General features: G+C 38.3%; 1 protein-coding gene across 1 annotated transcript; it reads left to right on the top strand.

Annotated features, from left to right (window-relative positions):
• Positions 1–4431: 4431 nt before the first annotated feature.
• Positions 4432–17251, top strand: LOC131248561 (RNA-binding protein 1-like). Its single transcript, XM_058248900.1, has 7 exons — positions 4432–4628; positions 13874–13992; positions 14086–14326; positions 14611–14672; positions 15150–15231; positions 16736–16864; positions 16989–17251. The coding sequence occupies exons 1-6, from the start codon at positions 4541–4543 to the stop codon at positions 16837–16839; spliced, it is 696 nt and encodes a 231-aa protein (XP_058104883.1). The 5' UTR covers positions 4432–4540; the 3' UTR covers positions 16840–16864; positions 16989–17251.
• Positions 17252–18001: the final 750 nt, after the last annotated feature.

Below are 18001 nucleotides of genomic sequence, written 5' to 3' on the forward strand. Positions count from 1 at the left end.
AATGTCTCACATGTCTATAATGTGAATGCTCTTCATGGAAATAAAGTAGGATTTAAGAGAAAACTAGATTATGAAAATTTTTTCATACTATGCACATGCGATTAGATCATATCTCTCGTGAGATATTGAAAAGGCTAGTGTGGGAAGAAATTCTTCATTCTCTAAACTTCTACGCTAAAAAATATGTATAAATTATATTAACGGTACACAGACCATAGTAAGGAAGAAAGGTGCAACAACAGGTGTAAGACTTTTGGAAGTGATATATATAAACATTTGTGGTCAATTCCCTACGACATCTTGGAGTGTACATAAATATTAGTCATCTCGTTTTGGGTACTTCTATCTTAAAAAAATCAGATGCCTTAATTACTTTAAAAATCTATGAGGTCGGAGTTAAAAATCAACTCAATAAGAAGATTAAATAATCAGGTTTGACCATGGTAGTGAATACTTGACAGATTTGAAGAATCATGTCGCAATCCAGGACCTTTCGCTAAATACCTATAAGATTATGACATTGTCACCTAATACACCATGCTTGAAACTTCAGAGCAGAATGGGGTAACTAAAAGACATAATCGTACCCCTATAGACACAAGTGCGTAGCATAATGAGCAATTTGACATTACCAAAATCTTTGTGGGGTAATGCAATTAAAATCGCAGTTCATATCCTTAGCATGGTCCCCAACAAGCTTGTAAGAAAAAATGCTTTAAGTTATGACATAAGAGAAAATTAAGTGCCTGACACCTCCATATTTGAGAATGTCCTGTTGAGGCTAAAGCGTATAATCCACATAAAAGAAAACTTCATCCCATAACCATAAGTTATTTCTTCATAGGATAGCCAAAAATGTTAAAAAGTTATTGAACGTACTGTCTTTCCCACTCCATACGGATCATTGATTTTGAGAATATTATATTCATTGAAGATACTGAAAATAGTGGGAGTGCGAACATTATAAATTTTTTATTCGAGGAAGAGCGGATTGTGAGCCCTGTCATGGTCATTTCGAAACACGTGGGTAGTAGTCTTGCAGTTAAACTTGTAATTACTGTAGATCACTATGCCTATACAACCCATCGATGAAGGAAATCAAATCAAACTAAAAAAGGGTGAGTCATTAAGAAAATCACTCACAGAGAGAGAGAGAGAGAGAGAGAGAGAGAGAGAGAGAGAGAGGATGCCTGCAATTCTAGATGATTACATCGTGTATGTGCAGAGCACGGGTTTAACATGGAGGTGAAAAATGATCCTGAATTTTTTACACATGACGAATAAAGCGGCAACTCTACTCAATGGATTGATGTTATGAATGATGAGTTAAAATTCATGGAGAATAATTAAGTTTGAAATCTTGTCAAATTACTGTAAATAATGCAGCTGATTGGTTATAAATGAGTACTTAAAACCAAATGGAACTCCAAGAGTAATATCGAAAGATACTTGCTGCCAAGGATTTTAACTAACGTGAAGTCATTAATTTTAAGGAGGCTTTCTCGCTTATATCTAAGAACAACTTATTCAAAATCATAACAACTCTTATAGCTCATATGAATTTGAAGCTATACCATATGGATGTAAAGACTGTTTCCAAAGGAGATTTAGATGAGAACATATACATGTTGCAGCCTGAAGGTTTTGCAGCAGATGACTTAGAACATATGGTGGGTAGACTTAAGAGAACCAACTATGAGTTGAGACAAGCGTTACGACAGTGATACCTAAAGTTTCATGAAGTAATTTCCTTATACGGTTGTGTAGTACTACTACGGATAAGTTTATGTACGTTAAGATCAGTGGGAACAAGTTCGTCATATTAGTTTTATATGTTGATGATATTTTGTTGGTTAACAGTAACATTATAATGATATATGACACTAAGAAATTCTTATCTTAAAGATTGGAGAAGAAGGACCTTGGTGATGTCTATTTTTTTTTATCGGCATTGAGATATACCATGATAGTTCTTGCAGACTGCTTAGCCTGTCATAGATGGCTTATATTGATAAGGTACTCGAAAGGTATGATATACAAAACTATGCTCATGAGCAATTGCCCATTGTAAATGGTGATAAATTTAACTAGTTCTAGTGTCATAAAAATGATTTGAAAAAGAATCGTATGCAGGATTTTTCGTACTCATCAGTAATAAGAAGCATCATGTATGCTCAAGTCTGTACGTGGCTAGACATTGCTTTTGCAGTGGGAATGTTAAGTATGTATCTCTCTAATATGAAAATGTTACATTGGATAGTCGCAGAGAAAGTATTACGCAACCTGCAATGGATAAATGAATTTAGACTTACATATAGAAGGTCTGACCATTTGGAGTTGGTTGGATACCCAGACGCGGGTTTTGCTATCTGCATTGACATTAAGAAATCCACCTTAGGCTACATTTTTATGATTGTTGGTGAGGTTGTTTCATGGAAGATGGTGATAAAGTTGACGACAACCCCATTCGTTGTATAAACGGAGTTTATTTCTTATTATGAAGCATCAAATCAAGTACTATGGTTACATTGTTTCTTTTTAGATTCGCGGGTATTGAAGCATTTCCTGAAATCATGAAGAATCTTTTATGATAACTCAACTACGGTTTCCTTCTCAAGCAATAATAAGTATTCATTCAAGTTGAGGTATATCGGTATCGAGTGTTTTGTTATGGAGGAAAGAGTTCAGAATCATCTAGTATCTATGGAGCTCATCGACACTAAGTAGGTAATTGAAAATCTACTCTCTAAAGGGCTCCCTATCATGCTATTTTAGGAGTATGCAATATCCATGTGATTTATCAATGCCATAAATATATTCAGTTAGTGGGAGTTGAGTGTGATCCATTTTGCATAGACATGTATAAAGATATCACTCATAAAGATATGATGATTATGATATAAAGTTTGTTTCTGCTACTCCTTAAGCATACATAATTTATTATGAGTAAGCAGAACTAAAGTCTTATCTTATTAAAGACATTTAAAAGCTCCGGGACTTTTTGAGAATAGGCGTAATATGGTTACATTATGTAATCCTTATACCACAATTCGTTGTTCATAATCTATGCCGTTAAGGCTATAAGTATTTGTGATTGTGCTTACTCTCACTTTGTAAAGATTAAATGTTGTGTTGGGTACCGCGACTAAATATTAATAGTCTTGATGGACCAGATTGTAGAAGCGTTGCCTGTATTATCTAATAATTGCATTTGCTAAGCATTTACATGTTTTTTTTTTTTAATTAAAATATTTTTATAAAATGTTTTTAAAACGAAACTTTGAAATTGATTAATGTGGCCCAAGTGGAAGAATGTAAGAATTCCATAAGGTGAGTTTAATTGATCAACGGTCTGTATCCTCTCAAGGGTTAGATATAATGACAGGCATACCCGTGACATGTTAGTCTAAAATCTTATAAGAGATGATGCGTTATAACTGAGTTACACCCATAGTGTTGTGTATAGACTAGGTATGTAAAATTCATATGGAGCCTAAAAGATAGGAATTTCTATGGTTTCAAACTCTTCACTGTTTGTAATTATAAAAACAAAGTTGGGTAGTCAATCCCACACTCGTAAGAGTTATTTTCCCACCGAGGTACTTCTCTAAAAGGCGTAAGGTGCATAATGGTGTAAGGTGCGTAAAGCTACTGCATAGGGGATCTCTTGATCTCGGAACATTGCACGGTCTTTTCAATCCTGTAAATTAAAGCTTACAAATTTACCTTAGGTGTACACAAATAATCACTTTAACGTAAAAATATCTGTAAAGTATTTATAGCTTAAAACTTTACGAGCCAAATGGACGGTCAAGATTGATAATATTGATTGTATATCGAAGGTTTAAATATTTTTGAAGGCTTTCGCCTTGGACGGCACTAGATCATTCATCTACAAGGAAAATGTGAGTGGGACCCAGTAAAGTCCTTGCCAAGGGTCTCGATCAGATGACGGCACGAGGGATGAGCGAGAAACGAAGGTCGAGCGGTGGTGCTCTCGTGCTTAGGGTTTTTTTTGAGCATTGATCCAGTAAGAACACCTCTTACCTTGTACCGTAAAAAGTCACTCTTCCACGAGATCCAGGGCCCCACCAACGACCATTTTAGACCGTTGGATGGGAAGGGTTTACCTTCGAACGCAAACGACTCTAAAATCACACCAGCACGATGATCACAGACACCCGATCAAGGACCTGCAAATATAGGCCGTAGGACCAATTTTACTACTGCCTACCATTTCTTGTGCCCTTAATCGGACGGCTTTGCTCATCTGATCAAGCCGATCTTAGGTCAACGAGCAACCTGAAGTGGAACCCCTCTATCCAACGGCTGTTTGTGGTCATGGATGGCCCACCTGGGCCCACAGGGGAGTTTTCCCTGTAATAGAAGGTGTTATTTTGGAAACGAGGGGCAACCCTAGGAACCGCCTGCCCTCGTCCTGCAAAAGGGGATTCCTGAAACGAGCGTGAGAGAAGGAAAAGGGGATTCCTGAAACGAGCGTAAGAGAAGGAAAAAGCTCTCTCTCTCTCTCTCTCCACCAATGGCTGACGCTTTCTGGCGGTACGGAGACGGACGGCAACCCGGCCTCGCTCCTCCTCCTGCTGGAAAACGCCCTCGCTCCGACTTCGGTAAGCCACCACGGCGCACGATCTTATTCTTCACCCATTTCCATCTCCAATCTCTCTCTCTCTCTCTCTCTCTCTCTCTCTCTCTCTCTCCATTTCTAGAAAGTAGGTTTAAAAGAAAAAACTGCTTAGAAATCCGCTTTTTCTGCTAAGACATGTTAGGGTTTTTGCAATTCCATTGCTTGTATGTGTTCTTTCATCCTCTATATTTTTCTAGGGTTTGTAATATTGGTATCCTTAGATCTGTTGAGTTTTCAGTCTGATTGAGGTTATGCTACGATCCTAATGGTTTAATAGCGCATTCCATCAGTCCTAGGGCTTTTGGCGTATTGGATAAGTTCTTAACAATTGGTATCAGAGCCAACACCACGTCTTGTGTTTGAGACACTGAAGGGGCGACCTGTGGAAAGGGCAACCTGGACCAGAATGAAAGCCGCCACGACATGGAGAGGGCTACCTGGACAACCAGTGTGCAGCTGCCATGAATGGAGAGGGCTACCTGGACAACCAGAGTGCAGCTGCCATGAGTGGAAATGGCTACCTGGAAAAATGGCCAGAGTGAATGGAGCCACAGAGTGGGCCGCCGTGGATGTCGGCTGCGGAGCATGGTGGAATGTTACGATCCCAATGGTTTAATAGCCTAACTTGATGTGTTCCATCAGTCCTAGGGCTTTTGGCGTATTGGCTAGGTTCGTAAGGCTATTGAGATTTTTGGACCTTTTTTTTTGGCGATTTACATGCAATGATTCATGCGAGCTTGAAAAGGGCTGCTGCAATTAGCGAAAAAATTGGCATTGGACTGTAAACTCGTTGGTTGGCCACACTTGTATATTAAATGTGGGCCATTGGTCAACTTTTATTTGCCATCAGTTTGTTTTGCATGTCATGGCCTGCTGCATGAGTGGGCTGACCTGATTGTTTGGATTAGGGCATCTACATAGGGGCACACCTGATGGTTGGCACGGATCTTGCATGTGCGTTGAATGTTGGCATGTGTTGGGGTTGGAATATGGAAATGCTTGTGATTATAAAACCCCCAGTGACGGTGTTGTATGATGCACTTATTATAGTGTTTGGCTCTGTGTAAACCTCTTGGGACAGATCAGTCCTGTTGTATCTGTCCTTTTAACGGCCATCAAGAAAAAAGGAATGTGGATTGGGTTTTAGGGTTGCGTTGGAACATGGTGAGTCCTTGCATTTTTTGATTTTGATTATCTGAAAGGTTTCAGTTCGAAAAAGTTGGTTGCTGTCATTGCTGTCAAATGGCGTAAGTGATTATATACGACCCAAGGGGCCTGTGCGCATATGCGGTCGCATAATCGCACATGCCATTGCGCAACCCTCCAAAAAATTTACATTTTTCATCGCATAAGCGATTGCATAATCGCATATTCAATCGCATAATTGCATATGCCATGGCATAATGCCTAATGGTAATAAAACCGCATATGCCACTATGGCATATGCGATCACATATGACAACACTGGGTGCTTTCTTTATCCAAATTGCCTCATGTGGGAGTGGGCAGACATCAAAACAGGTAGTTTTTGCAGCTAGTTTCGTTTTGTCTCGCACTCAAGACGGGATAGATTGGGTTAATCTAATCTGATTCTATAGGAGTCTACTGCATGCAGACAGGCCCACAAATAATGATACGGAGGTTTATCTCAAATGGATTTGGATTCATCTAAATGCGAATGATGGTGCTCTTATGAGATCTTAGATGGTTCAAACCTTGCTTTATATGCTTTGAATAAGAGGAATTTGAGGAACATCATTGGATAGATGAACAAGGTAAAAAACGGATTTACTCTGAAAAATGAGATATTGGTTTATTGACATGCTTTAGGATTGTTAACATCTTGAGGAAGGGGAGGCACATATGAGGACAAATTGCCAATTCAGGAGTGTATTTAGAGCAGTGGCTACTGGCTACTTAGACTTATACCCCCTTTTGCCGGCTATCATTTTCTTTTTCTCTGGTCTCCTTTTTATTTGAACTAATGGTTCTTTCCTTGTTAACTTGTAGCAGCTTATCCCTTATCTGCTGCGACGCTCTGTTTCTTCCTTTTTAACCCACAAAAGAATGCAATTGACATTTTGCAACTTCAACGTTGGAGTTCCAGCCAATGGTTGGGATTCTAATCAGTGTTTTAAATAGCGGTAGCGTGTTGCGTAGCATTCAATCCTCTATAGCGTGTAGCGTAAATAGCATAGTGTGTAACGTAAGCTACATGACACATATATATAAATTTAAATATAAGAAAAATATGATAAATAGTTAAAAAAAAGCAAAAAAATATAAAAATGCCTAAAAGATTATTCAAAATTTCAAGTATAAGCATGTTCAAGTAAGTTATTAATTATCATTTATCAAAAGCCAATCCATATATGAAATCATAAACCAAATCAAATAATTATCACATCAACAACTTTCTAAGCAAACCACTTAATTTTTTTGAATCAAACCACTGTAATTAATAGTGTCTAATTGAAACCACTAGTCACAACTCACAAGTATGTAAAGAAATAAAAATCCCATAGGTTAAGAGTATCAAGTACAATAAAGATGTCATCTATACAAAGAGGAGTTTTCGAAAACCGTCTTTTGAAACCCTTTTTCTTTTAAGTTTAGTTTTAAAGGTTTTTTAGCATGTGAGTTTCACACCAACTTTAATAAAGGATCACCACCATTTTAAGTGAAAGTAAACAAAGAAGGTTTGGTTTTAACTTTACATTTTAATGTTTTTTTTTTTTTAAAATAATTTTTTTTATAATATGAGTTCTACACTATTTTTAACAAACAAAATTTAAAAATAAAAATAAATGTTCTCATCATTTTTCAGAAGTTAAAAAAAAAAAAAAACTGTAGCGTACGCTACAAACGCTACACTCTACGTAGCTATAGCGTTCGCTACGACCCATGTAGCGTACGCCACAGGGGATTTATGCTATTTAGCTACACTACGAGCGGAGTGCTATTTGAAACACTAATTCTAATACCTAGTCAGTCTTTACAATATTATAATCTTAAGTATGATGATATGAGGCTTGATAACCTTCAACTAGGTGTATTGCGCTACTTACTTTTTACGCATTCATAATTTTGGTTTCCAAGCATTACAATATCCTATTATAATCTTAAGTACAATGATATGAGGTCTGTTAACCTTCAATCGGGTGTATTGTGCAACTTACTTTTATGCGTTCATAATTTTGGTTTCCAAGCATTGCAATATCCTATTATAATATCAAGTGTGATGATATGAGTTCTGATAACCTTCAACCGGGTGTATTGTGCAACTTACTTGTTATGCATTCGTAATTTTGGTTTCCAAGCATTGCAATATCCTATATTTTCGAGGGAAAAATGCTTGTGCAAAAAGGTTTACAACCAGTTGTATGTGGTCAGTTCTCTAATGGTAACACTATCGACATTGTTGGATTTTATGATGATGAATGATTGCCTACAACCATCAATTGATCGTTCAGACCATCAATGTTATTTCCTTACTCAAGGCTTCATACAATCAACACTATTTCTTACTTCAGGCATGAGAAGAATGTATCAGAATATCTTTAAAGAAAAAAGAATGTATCAGAAAATCAGTTTGTATGTATGACAAGGAGGAAGTACAAGGAGAGAGGATCTCCACGTGGTCTATAAGACTTAGAGAAAGCATATCATAGGGTGCTTGGTGAGAATCTGATGGGCATTGGGAAAGAAAGGAACCTCAGGAGGAAATATTGACATGATTAAGGACATGCATGAGGGAGTGGTAACTAATGTGAGGACCACTAATGGAAGGCAAGTGAGTTTTCAATTACATTAGGCCTGGTTAGTGTTGAGTCTGTATCTCTGTGTTGGTTTTGGACGAGTTACTAGGAAGAGGTCCCGTGGTGTATATTGTTTGTAGATGACATGGTTTTGATTGATGAGACAAGGGAGTGAATGAACTCAAAGCTAGGACTATGGTGGGATGCTTTGGATCTAAAGGTTTTAAAATTAACTGGATAAAAACAGTATCAAGAATGCAATTTTAGTAACAATAGGAGTGGAAACGAAGAACTAGATAAGATTGATGACCAGTGAGTACACCAAAATGACCATTTCCCATATCTTGGGCCAATTATATGTGAGAATAGAGAGATCGAGAAAGATGTTGCTTATTGAATTGGAGCTAGGCGGATGAAGTAGAGATGTGCCTATGGAGTTTTATGTGATTGTTGCATACTAATCAAACTAAAGGGGTGATTTTATCGGACATCTATAAGACCAGCCATGCATTATTGGACAATTTTGGGCATTCAAGGAAGAATACGTTCATAGAACATTTCGATGAAGGATAGAACTAAAAATGAATGCATTCAGTGGAACTTAGGAGTGGTGTTAATAGGTAATAAGATGAGAAAAGTAGATGTAGGTGGTTTGTCCATGTGCATTGGAGACCAATAATTGCACCGGTTAGGCTTGTTCAATATGCAGAATTACGTGGCATTGAATTGCTTGTGGTGGTATATAAATTCCATCCAACGTTTGGAAATGATGGGAAAGATTGGATAAAATGATGTGACCCGGTTATCAAGTCAATGAGATCTCGACCCCTGACAACAGTACACCCACAAGAATGGAGTAGAGGGAGAAATAACTTTATTGATACCAAACTTCTCTTACAATATTTAAGAAAAAACTCACACTTACAAAAATATTCGAATGGCTAACTCCTACACCACCACCTCCTTTCATTTATCTTAAATGAATATTTAATTAAAAACTCCCCAATTAAAAGATTGATTTCAGATCAATCACAATTTTTTTTCAAACCAATCTAATTTTCCTTAGTATGGTAAAAGCCTAATAATAAAAAAAGCAAACATAGAAAGTAATTATATATGTCTAAATCAGCCACATGGCTTCATATCTTCAATCACATCTTTAAATCAGCCCCGATATCTCCAAGAAAATAATAAATTACGACCCTTGATTTAGGCCCCTAAATCTATAAATAAACAATTAAAAAAAACACATGTTAGGCCATGGCGGGTTATGGGCCTACGTCTTGTTGGGCCATATAGTCGGCCTAAGTGGACTGGGCCCAATAGCGGGCCTAAATGGACCTAAGTGTGTTGTGGGCCTAGGTGTGTCATGGGCCTGCATCATTAGTCTAGGTATCATATCATCCAATCTGAGTAGGGGATACAACCATTGTTGTCATGTGCGATCGCATTGTCCATTTTTTTTAAAAGGATCACATATGTGTGATCTAGGATAGTATGCGATGGCATGCTTTTTTGTGTGATAAGTATGCGATGGCATACTTTTTGGTGTGATAAGTATGCGATTGCATATGCCAGTATGCGATGGCATACTTTGCAAGTTGTGCTTTCTTTTGGTAAATTGTAAATTGTATTTGTAAATTAAGTTGTAACTTTTAACTTGTAGGTTGTTCAAGTTATTATTTTATCAATAAAATATCTATGTTCGAAGTTTTTAATAATTAATTCTCAATTAATATAACATGTTGTTTGTTTTGTTAAATTTTATGTAAATATAATATAAGTAATTAAATATATAACTTATTTTATAGATGGTCTAATATTCTCAAACATTCAAACTTCAATGAAATAGGTAAAAGAACCCAATCCAATCACTTGTAGTAGTTAGACAATTTTTAAAGATTTTTTAAAACCCCCCCTCCCTTTTTTTTAAAAGCTAGAGCAATATGCGATGGCGTATGCGATTTGACAACACTGGATGCAATGGGATTTTGAAATCCACTACATTTATGGGACTCACGTTGATGCATGAGTTTTAACTACACTGTCCATCCGTATGTGTCCTTTACACATGACACTCGGGTTGCATATGCATATAGGTGACTAACATTAGTTGTGAAATTTGGTTAGTTGATTACAATTCTATGGTCCACCAAACGCTAGTTTCACTTAATACAACCTTTTTTCCAAAGGTAGAATTTGATTCCAAACATGAGATTGGACGATTACAATACCATGGTATTTCCATATGCATAATCATTGTGTAATAATGGTGTTAGTTCCACTTAATGCAATTCAATTCATCTTTCCAAACATGCTCTTTGAATGTTGGACAATCAAGGAACAGTAAGTTCATAGAATGCATGTAGTTGAAAAGAGGATGTTGAGATGGATGAGTGGCAATATAAGGAAGAAAAGAATTAAAAATGAACGCGGTAGGTGTAACTTAGGAGTTAGGAGTAGTGACGCAGGACCGATGCATGAACCAAATAACATGTGAGATCAAGTAGCAGAATTAAGACAATTAACAAATAAACACAACATTGCCATAGTCATCACGAATCCTATGAAAACCAAAAGAACATCATGCATGATCTTAGCCTAAGTTACCAACATCATCACACAAGATCATTAAATAAAAAGAAAATGGGATCTAATGGATGTAGGGACATCCAATTAGCATATGATATAAGTTTATTTCAAAGTAGAAGTTCTAATATAACATTGGGTAAAAATTAGGATTTGGGTAATTAGGGAAAGTAGGAAAATTAGGTAATTTAGGTTTAGGGTTTTGGGAATGGAAGAAAAGGGATTTTGATATAAGGATATGATGGAAAGCCAAAAGGGGCAAGGTGTGGCCGTATGGCCAACTCAAAGGATTCACACGTGTGGCGTGGGATGACCGGGTTAGGTTGGTTAGGGTTTGGGATTGTGGATAGGTAAATGAAAGATTGGGTTATGAAAGGATGATGGCTTAGGATGGGAGAATCGAAGAATTCGAAGAAAATACCTTGATGGAGGAGAAGAGGGAAGATGGTGTAGGGATAGATGGAGACCTCGCACCTCTGTTGATGAAGATTAGCCTCGCATCAATCTTCCTTCCAAATCGCATGGAGGTATCTTCAAATCACATGACGATAGAAGAATAAAGCAAGAGCTTCTATCTCTCTCTCTCTCTCTCTCTCTCTCTCTCTCTCTCTTTAAAAAAAAAATCACAAAATCCACAATGAGGGAGAGGGTCATACGCCCACCCTCTTTTATAACTTTAAGAAAGTTCAAAAATTACAATAAACACCCCGTTTTGTGAATTTTGACGAAAATACACTAGACTAACTAAAATCAACTAAAAACACTCATAATGGCGTCCAAACATAACGTAAACAAAACTAAATCCTATAAACTGATAAAAGTTGAGAAAAACTAATGTGGACGATCAATGGCCCGATCATGTGATCCAACGGCTTGATCGTCATGTCCCTCCGATCCAACGGTCTGCATCATTCCATAAAGCAGCCCATGTGCATCTTCCCAATGCGGGGTCTTCCAGATGCTTGCACATGCACATGGGGTCTTCAACACGATCACGGATACGTGCCTAGCCACAGTGAAATTGGTGTGGCCCGTCTCTTCCTCTGATACGTATGCAAGGGTGTACATAAAGTGATGTCCTGATCAAGTAGCCTTAATAGGTAATTAGATGAGGGAAAGTAGACTTGGATGGTTTGGCCATGTGCATTGGATACAAATAATTGTACTGGGTAGAATGCCACAAAAGGGCAAGGGGAAGGACCAAAAGGATGTGGGTGGAGGTAATAAGGAAAGATTTGATGACCTATGGTTCAAAGGAGGATATGGTTGTTGATAGAGTGGAATGGTGGGACGAAACTTGTGTAACTGACCCCAGTTAGTTGGTTAGATGTTGATGATGAATGATCACCTAGAACCTGAACTTGGGAGTAGCCCCAATAGGTAACAAGATGAAGGAAAGTAGACTTGGGTTGTTTGGCCACGTGCATGGGATGTGGGTGGTTGTTCTAGGAAATATATGATGACCTATGATTTGACTGAGGAAATGGTCCTTCATTGAGTGGAATTGCCAAATGGGACTCGTGTAGTTCACCCTAGTTAGTTGGAATAAGGCTTAGATGATGATGATGATGAATGATGAACGATCATCTACAACTTGGTGTATCTTGTGACCTACATTCTATGCCTTCGGAATTTTGATTTACAGTTTTGACTTTGAAGTATCATATATTTTTAATTTTTAAGGTAAAAATGCTCGTCTAAAACTCGTTACAAACAATTGTATTTGGTCAGCTCTATAATGATATTGTTAGTTCACTAATGACATTGACATTGTTAGAACAATCATCTACAACCGGTTGTACCCTAAAAGCCATTTGCTTTTGCCTTCAGAATTTTGTATGCCAAATTTACCCTAAAACTATTATATATTTTCGAGTGATAGTAGCTTTTAGGTCCTGTTTTTTCCATGGACTACCATGGTAATGTATAGTAAAACTCACATCATCACATCTTTACTGTGATTGGATATTGCCAAATGTCAAATCATAGTAATCCTTCCGAATCCCGCAAGACAGAGACCAGCGGAAAGATGTTTACGTGGCATAGTTTCGTGGGCCCCACCACGATGTATGTGTTATATCCACACCGTCCATTGATCTTGCCTGATTATTTTATGGTATGAGACAAAAAATGAGGTAAATCCAAAGCAGAAATGGACCACACCACAACTAGCAATGGGGATTGAACGCCTGCCATTGAAAACTTTTTGGGGTCCACAAAAATGTTGGATCAAGCTGATATCTTTGTTTTTCCTTCATCCAGGTTTGTTTGACATTATGAACAAGTTGGATGGCAAAAAAACATTCCAGTGGGCCGTAGGAAGGTTTCAATTGTGGGCATCGTCCCAATGTTTTTTGTGGTGTGGTTCACATTTCTTTGGATCTTCCTCATTTTTGGTGAGATGCCCTAAAATGATATTACAAAATGGATGAAAAGTGTGGATATAACATGTATTGATGAAATTACATCCAAGTGCATCTAGTTAGGGAAAGTCACAAGTAAAACCTGTTTACTTGTGACTACTGTGGTAATGATAATTATTACTCATTTACTATACATTACACTACTTTACCGTGGAACTTGCCAAAACAAAAGGCCCTAAGAATGGGCTGTGGGTTAAATTAACCTACCACCGGCTGTAGGTGATCAGTCTTCTTTTATGATTAACTTCCTGCAAATTTGTAATAATATGCTGGTGGAAATTCAATCACAGAGTGTTGAACCATTTGATTTTATCTTAAACACTTGAGTTTTTCACATCACTTTTGGCTCTTCAGAATACTCAAAGAGTTACGCACCACTGTCTTGTCTTATGACGCACACTCACTGATACGTGCTTATATTGATGACTTTGCTTAACTCAAATTTCTAAATTGGCTAGACATCCCTGGCGCTCCTGAAATGTCTAGTTTTTTCACTCAAGAAGAAAGGGGTGGACCCCGTCCAATGAGGGATACTGAAACCATTGGAGCATCCTACGATCGTTACCTGCGTAACGGGGTATTGTTCGTGAACTTTGGTCCTTTTTTACCCCCATCTTCTATCATTGCATCATTTTCAGAGAGGCTAACTTGTTTATCCAAATTCTTCCAGCAACTGCCTTCATATGGTGCTGGAGATCCTGTAAGGCCTGTGACTGGGGGAATGACTGGCCATCCTGGTGAGGATCCACGAATGATGGGTCTTGGGGTGATGGATCCGGGTATGGCTGCAAAAGGGCGGAACATGGGATTTGGAGGTGGTAGACCTGACCTGCCTCCTCTTCCTCCAGATGCCTCCAACACCCTATACGTGGAGGGCCTTCCTGCAAATTGTACGCGCAGGGAAGTATCTCGTATCCTTGTATATCTAACTTAGTTCTGCTCCTGGTATGCACTTATTTTCTCCCATCCACGGTTAGGAAATTTGCTGGGTTAGGATGGATTTTGGAACCTCCTTGGAGAAATTTCTTTTATTTCTTTCCTCAATTCTTCCCATAGTACTGTTCTTACATTAAACCGACAAGTCACAGATCATGTTTTTAAACTGTCCTGAGTTTTCAAACATTGGTTCCATTTCCTATAAAAAGAAAGAAAAAAAAAAAAAATCCTATTACGGTTCCTTCACTTGGCTTTGCAGATATCTTTCGTCCTTTTGTAGGCTTTAAAGAAGTGAGACTCGTGAGCAAGGAATCTAAACATGTAAGTTTGGTTCCATTTTCTACAAAAGTCATCGGTATTTAGCATCTATTCCAAGGTATTTAATAATGGTAATGATGGCTGTAACAGCCAACCTTATGTCCATTACGTATGGGCTGTAATGGTCAACTTTTTTTTTAAAGGAAGAAACTGTATCGTCCCCATATTGGGCCGTTACAGGCTCATATCAGCCATTACAGGTTTGTTACGGGCCAATTATTTTTTCAGAACTGGCGTTACAGCTCTGTATTGCATAACAGGTCCACTGTAACTGTTATGTAACGGCCATTACGTAACTGTTTTGTGAATACCGTTAAAAGTATGTATTGCATAACCGGTCCATGGTTACTGTTACGTATCGGCTGTTTTGCAAATACCATGGTCTATTCATTATATCTCCATTTAATGTTAAAAAAATTGTTATATCCATTTGGTTCCCTCTGATTGGTGAACTTATCTGTTTCTTCCCAAATCCTGTAGGCTGGAGGAGACCCACTTGTCCTGTGCTTTGTTGATTTCACATCTCCCAGCCATGCAGCAATTGCATTGGATGCCTTACAAGGTGAACACAATGTGCTCATTTTTTGTCCCTCAGTTTTTGAAAATACTATCTCTCTGTGCATTTGCATATCCGTTATGCTGCTTATTCAATTTGTTTCAAGTTGCCACAAGCAGCAAGAGTTGTTTCTCTATGTTCGCTTTATTTCATGGAATGATTGCCATCAGCAGAATTGTTTCAATTCAATACTTAGTTGCTTGTCATTACTGGATTTAATCTATGGTGATCTTTGGTTCCTCGACTACATTTGCCTGCTAATTACTGAGTCAGTTTTCAGTATTTTATGATTGTAGTGTATGATATAAATTGACAGCTGTGATTTGTTTTTACAAAAAGTAGAACCTCTTTCCTTTTGAGTCATGTTCTTCTGTGAGTTGATCAATGCCGTTGGATTTGTTATGAGGTGTTCATGGCGAGTTCTTGGCAACTGTGAGAGTTGTCCTGAAAGTAAAGAAGCAGCGGATTGGTTTGCCTGCTAAGTTACTCTAGCTGCCATGTGCCTCGCATCGTTTGAACGCAAAAAACCAACCGTTTGGATGTGAAATGGCAGCAAAAAGTGTGCAGGAAGCTTCAAAGTTCAAATGCTTCTCCTGTACATGGTACAAATGGGTTAGTTTACCTAGTGGCTGGTTTTATCATCCCCGTGAGCGTCCGTCTAGCATGGTAGCTTCTTGGTGGTTAGGTCCCAGTGCATATCTCGTTTTCCTCTCATTCTTAACTTGCATTCATTTAGGTACTGTTTGGATGTCGCAGCTGGTGGGTTTCTCGAGCCAACAAGGTCTTTGAGAAACAGAACCAGGAACTTCAAAACATGCACTTATCTGGCCCATTGTTTCCTGATTGCCGACGCTTTCGTATTTGCAATTATGTTCTTCCTGCGGACATCTTCTTGTCTGGCTTCATCTCTGCCTTCTTACCTATTCACTGAATTTGCACTGACACTGACAAAGCACCAACTGATTCTAGTGAAGTAACTAGCATATTTAGGCTATTTCTCAACTTCACACTTCACATAGTGAACCGCAATCCATGCATGGAGTGTAACTCCAAACCTTACCTTGAAGCAGGTAGGTATGGGTTGCACATAAAGGTGGTGGCTAGATCTATGCTACTCAGATACAGCACGGTGCGCTGGCTGTGGCATCAATACAACATTAGTATGGATTTTTTACCCAAAGCTGAAGTAGTGGACATGAGATGGTATGGGCACATTACCTATTTTGAAGTATCTGGGTATCATAGAGCTAGGTTGCTTGAGAAACAACTGGAGTGGTTTGTCATGGGTTACTGAAGGTGAAGGGAAGAAAGGCCAGTGTGGGAGATGGGCTGAAAATATCAGCTGAACAAAGCTTAAGCACTATTAGAGCGAGTGGGCTTGACGGCCTTGTGCAAGTTTGGTGCAAGCGTGTGATAATTACGTGTCGCGTATCTTTGCATGTAAAGTTCCCTTAATGCTCCATTGAGGCGTGGTCTCTTGCGCAGAGTAAAACAATCTTCGATTTTGCAGGTTATAAATTCGATGAGCATGACCGAGACTCAGCCATTTTACGGCTGCAATTTGCTCGCTATCCTGGTCCGAGGTCAGGTGGCGGGCCTCGTGGCAGGCGTTGAGTTATGTGCTTCCTTTTTCCCCCAGGTGACGAATGCGATACTTCATGCGCGATCTATTCCATTTTCTTGGCCGTAGACTCCTGCAGAACAGCGTTACGCGTAACGAATTATGTGCTGAAATTGTTGTCCGACCGGTACTGTTTTTGTAGGCTCATTCGACCCTGGAGGCCTCTGATAGTAAGGACGATCTCATTCGAACTGGGAGGTTTCTGAGAGTGAGGGACGATCTGTAGGTTTTTCGCTGTCTGGTTTCTCTTTCCGCTAAGACGCTACGAACATAGAAGTAGTGGCACTTAATTTGTAGCTTTCGTATCTATTGTGGTTTTTCGTTAGATTCATCGTGTCTGTAGAACGGCGAAGCGAAGTGCGTGTGCTTTCAATTACTATGCTAATAGTTTCTATTGCACAACAATAGTATGTGAGTTTTGTGTTGCTTATGTTATGAAAACTGAAACCAACACTTCCCAAGCTATGTTACCCAGGTCAGGCAGGCATCTCATATGTGTTGGATAAGACATACAATTAAAATTGAAGCCTTACTACACCCATCTCAGATTGTCCAGGTAACATAGCTTCCAAGACATCTTGACAGAACTGATGCAAACTGCTTCACCTGATTGTTTTGTTATGTTTATATTCTTCTTCTTTTTTTCTTTATTTATTTATTTATTTATAATTTTTATAATTTATTTATAATTTATAATTTTTATGTTTTTGTTTTTGTTTTTTTGTTTGTGATATGGTATTTAAGAGGACTGGACTGCAGTTCTTTTGGCTTGACTTATCAGTGACTTGCTTTTAGTACACGTGCCAGGTGTGGGATCTGCATGAATTGTTGAGTGGACCATACACATTGGATGGGCCAAACTCAAAAATCAGATCGGGGGACTTTTGGGGAAAGAGAATATATGTTCATATAAAAACTCAACCAAAGTTCCTTTTTGACTGCTTTGTGTGTGTGTGTGTGTGTTTTTTTTTTTTCCATGAAAAATCTTTTGATCCAAGGTTAGAACCCTACAAATGGTTTTGAGTTATGGGATATGGCCCATCCAAGGGAAGGCCTATTGGATGATCAGTCTGGATCTCACACCATTTGCCATTTGCCATGTGCATGAAATGTGAATTACTGTTAAGATTCAAGACCAAAGAAAGTTGCAATATG

Source organism: Magnolia sinica, chromosome 6, assembly GCF_029962835.1.
Source record: "Magnolia sinica isolate HGM2019 chromosome 6, MsV1, whole genome shotgun sequence".
Classification (NCBI taxonomy): Eukaryota; Viridiplantae; Streptophyta; class Magnoliopsida; order Magnoliales; family Magnoliaceae; genus Magnolia; species Magnolia sinica.

Bases quoted from the DNA above. Each gene is read 5' to 3' on its own strand.
- LOC131248561 (XM_058248900.1), top strand. From the start codon at position 4,541: ATGGCTGACGCTTTCTGGCGGTACGGAGACGGACGGCAACCCGGCCTC. The intron at 4,629-13,873 runs GTAAGCCACCAC...TAAATTGGCTAG, and splicing joins ACGCCCTCGCTCCGACTTCG to ACATCCCTGGCGCTCCTGAA. The intron at 14,673-15,149 runs GTAAGTTTGGTT...CAAATCCTGTAG, and splicing joins TGAGCAAGGAATCTAAACAT to GCTGGAGGAGACCCACTTGT.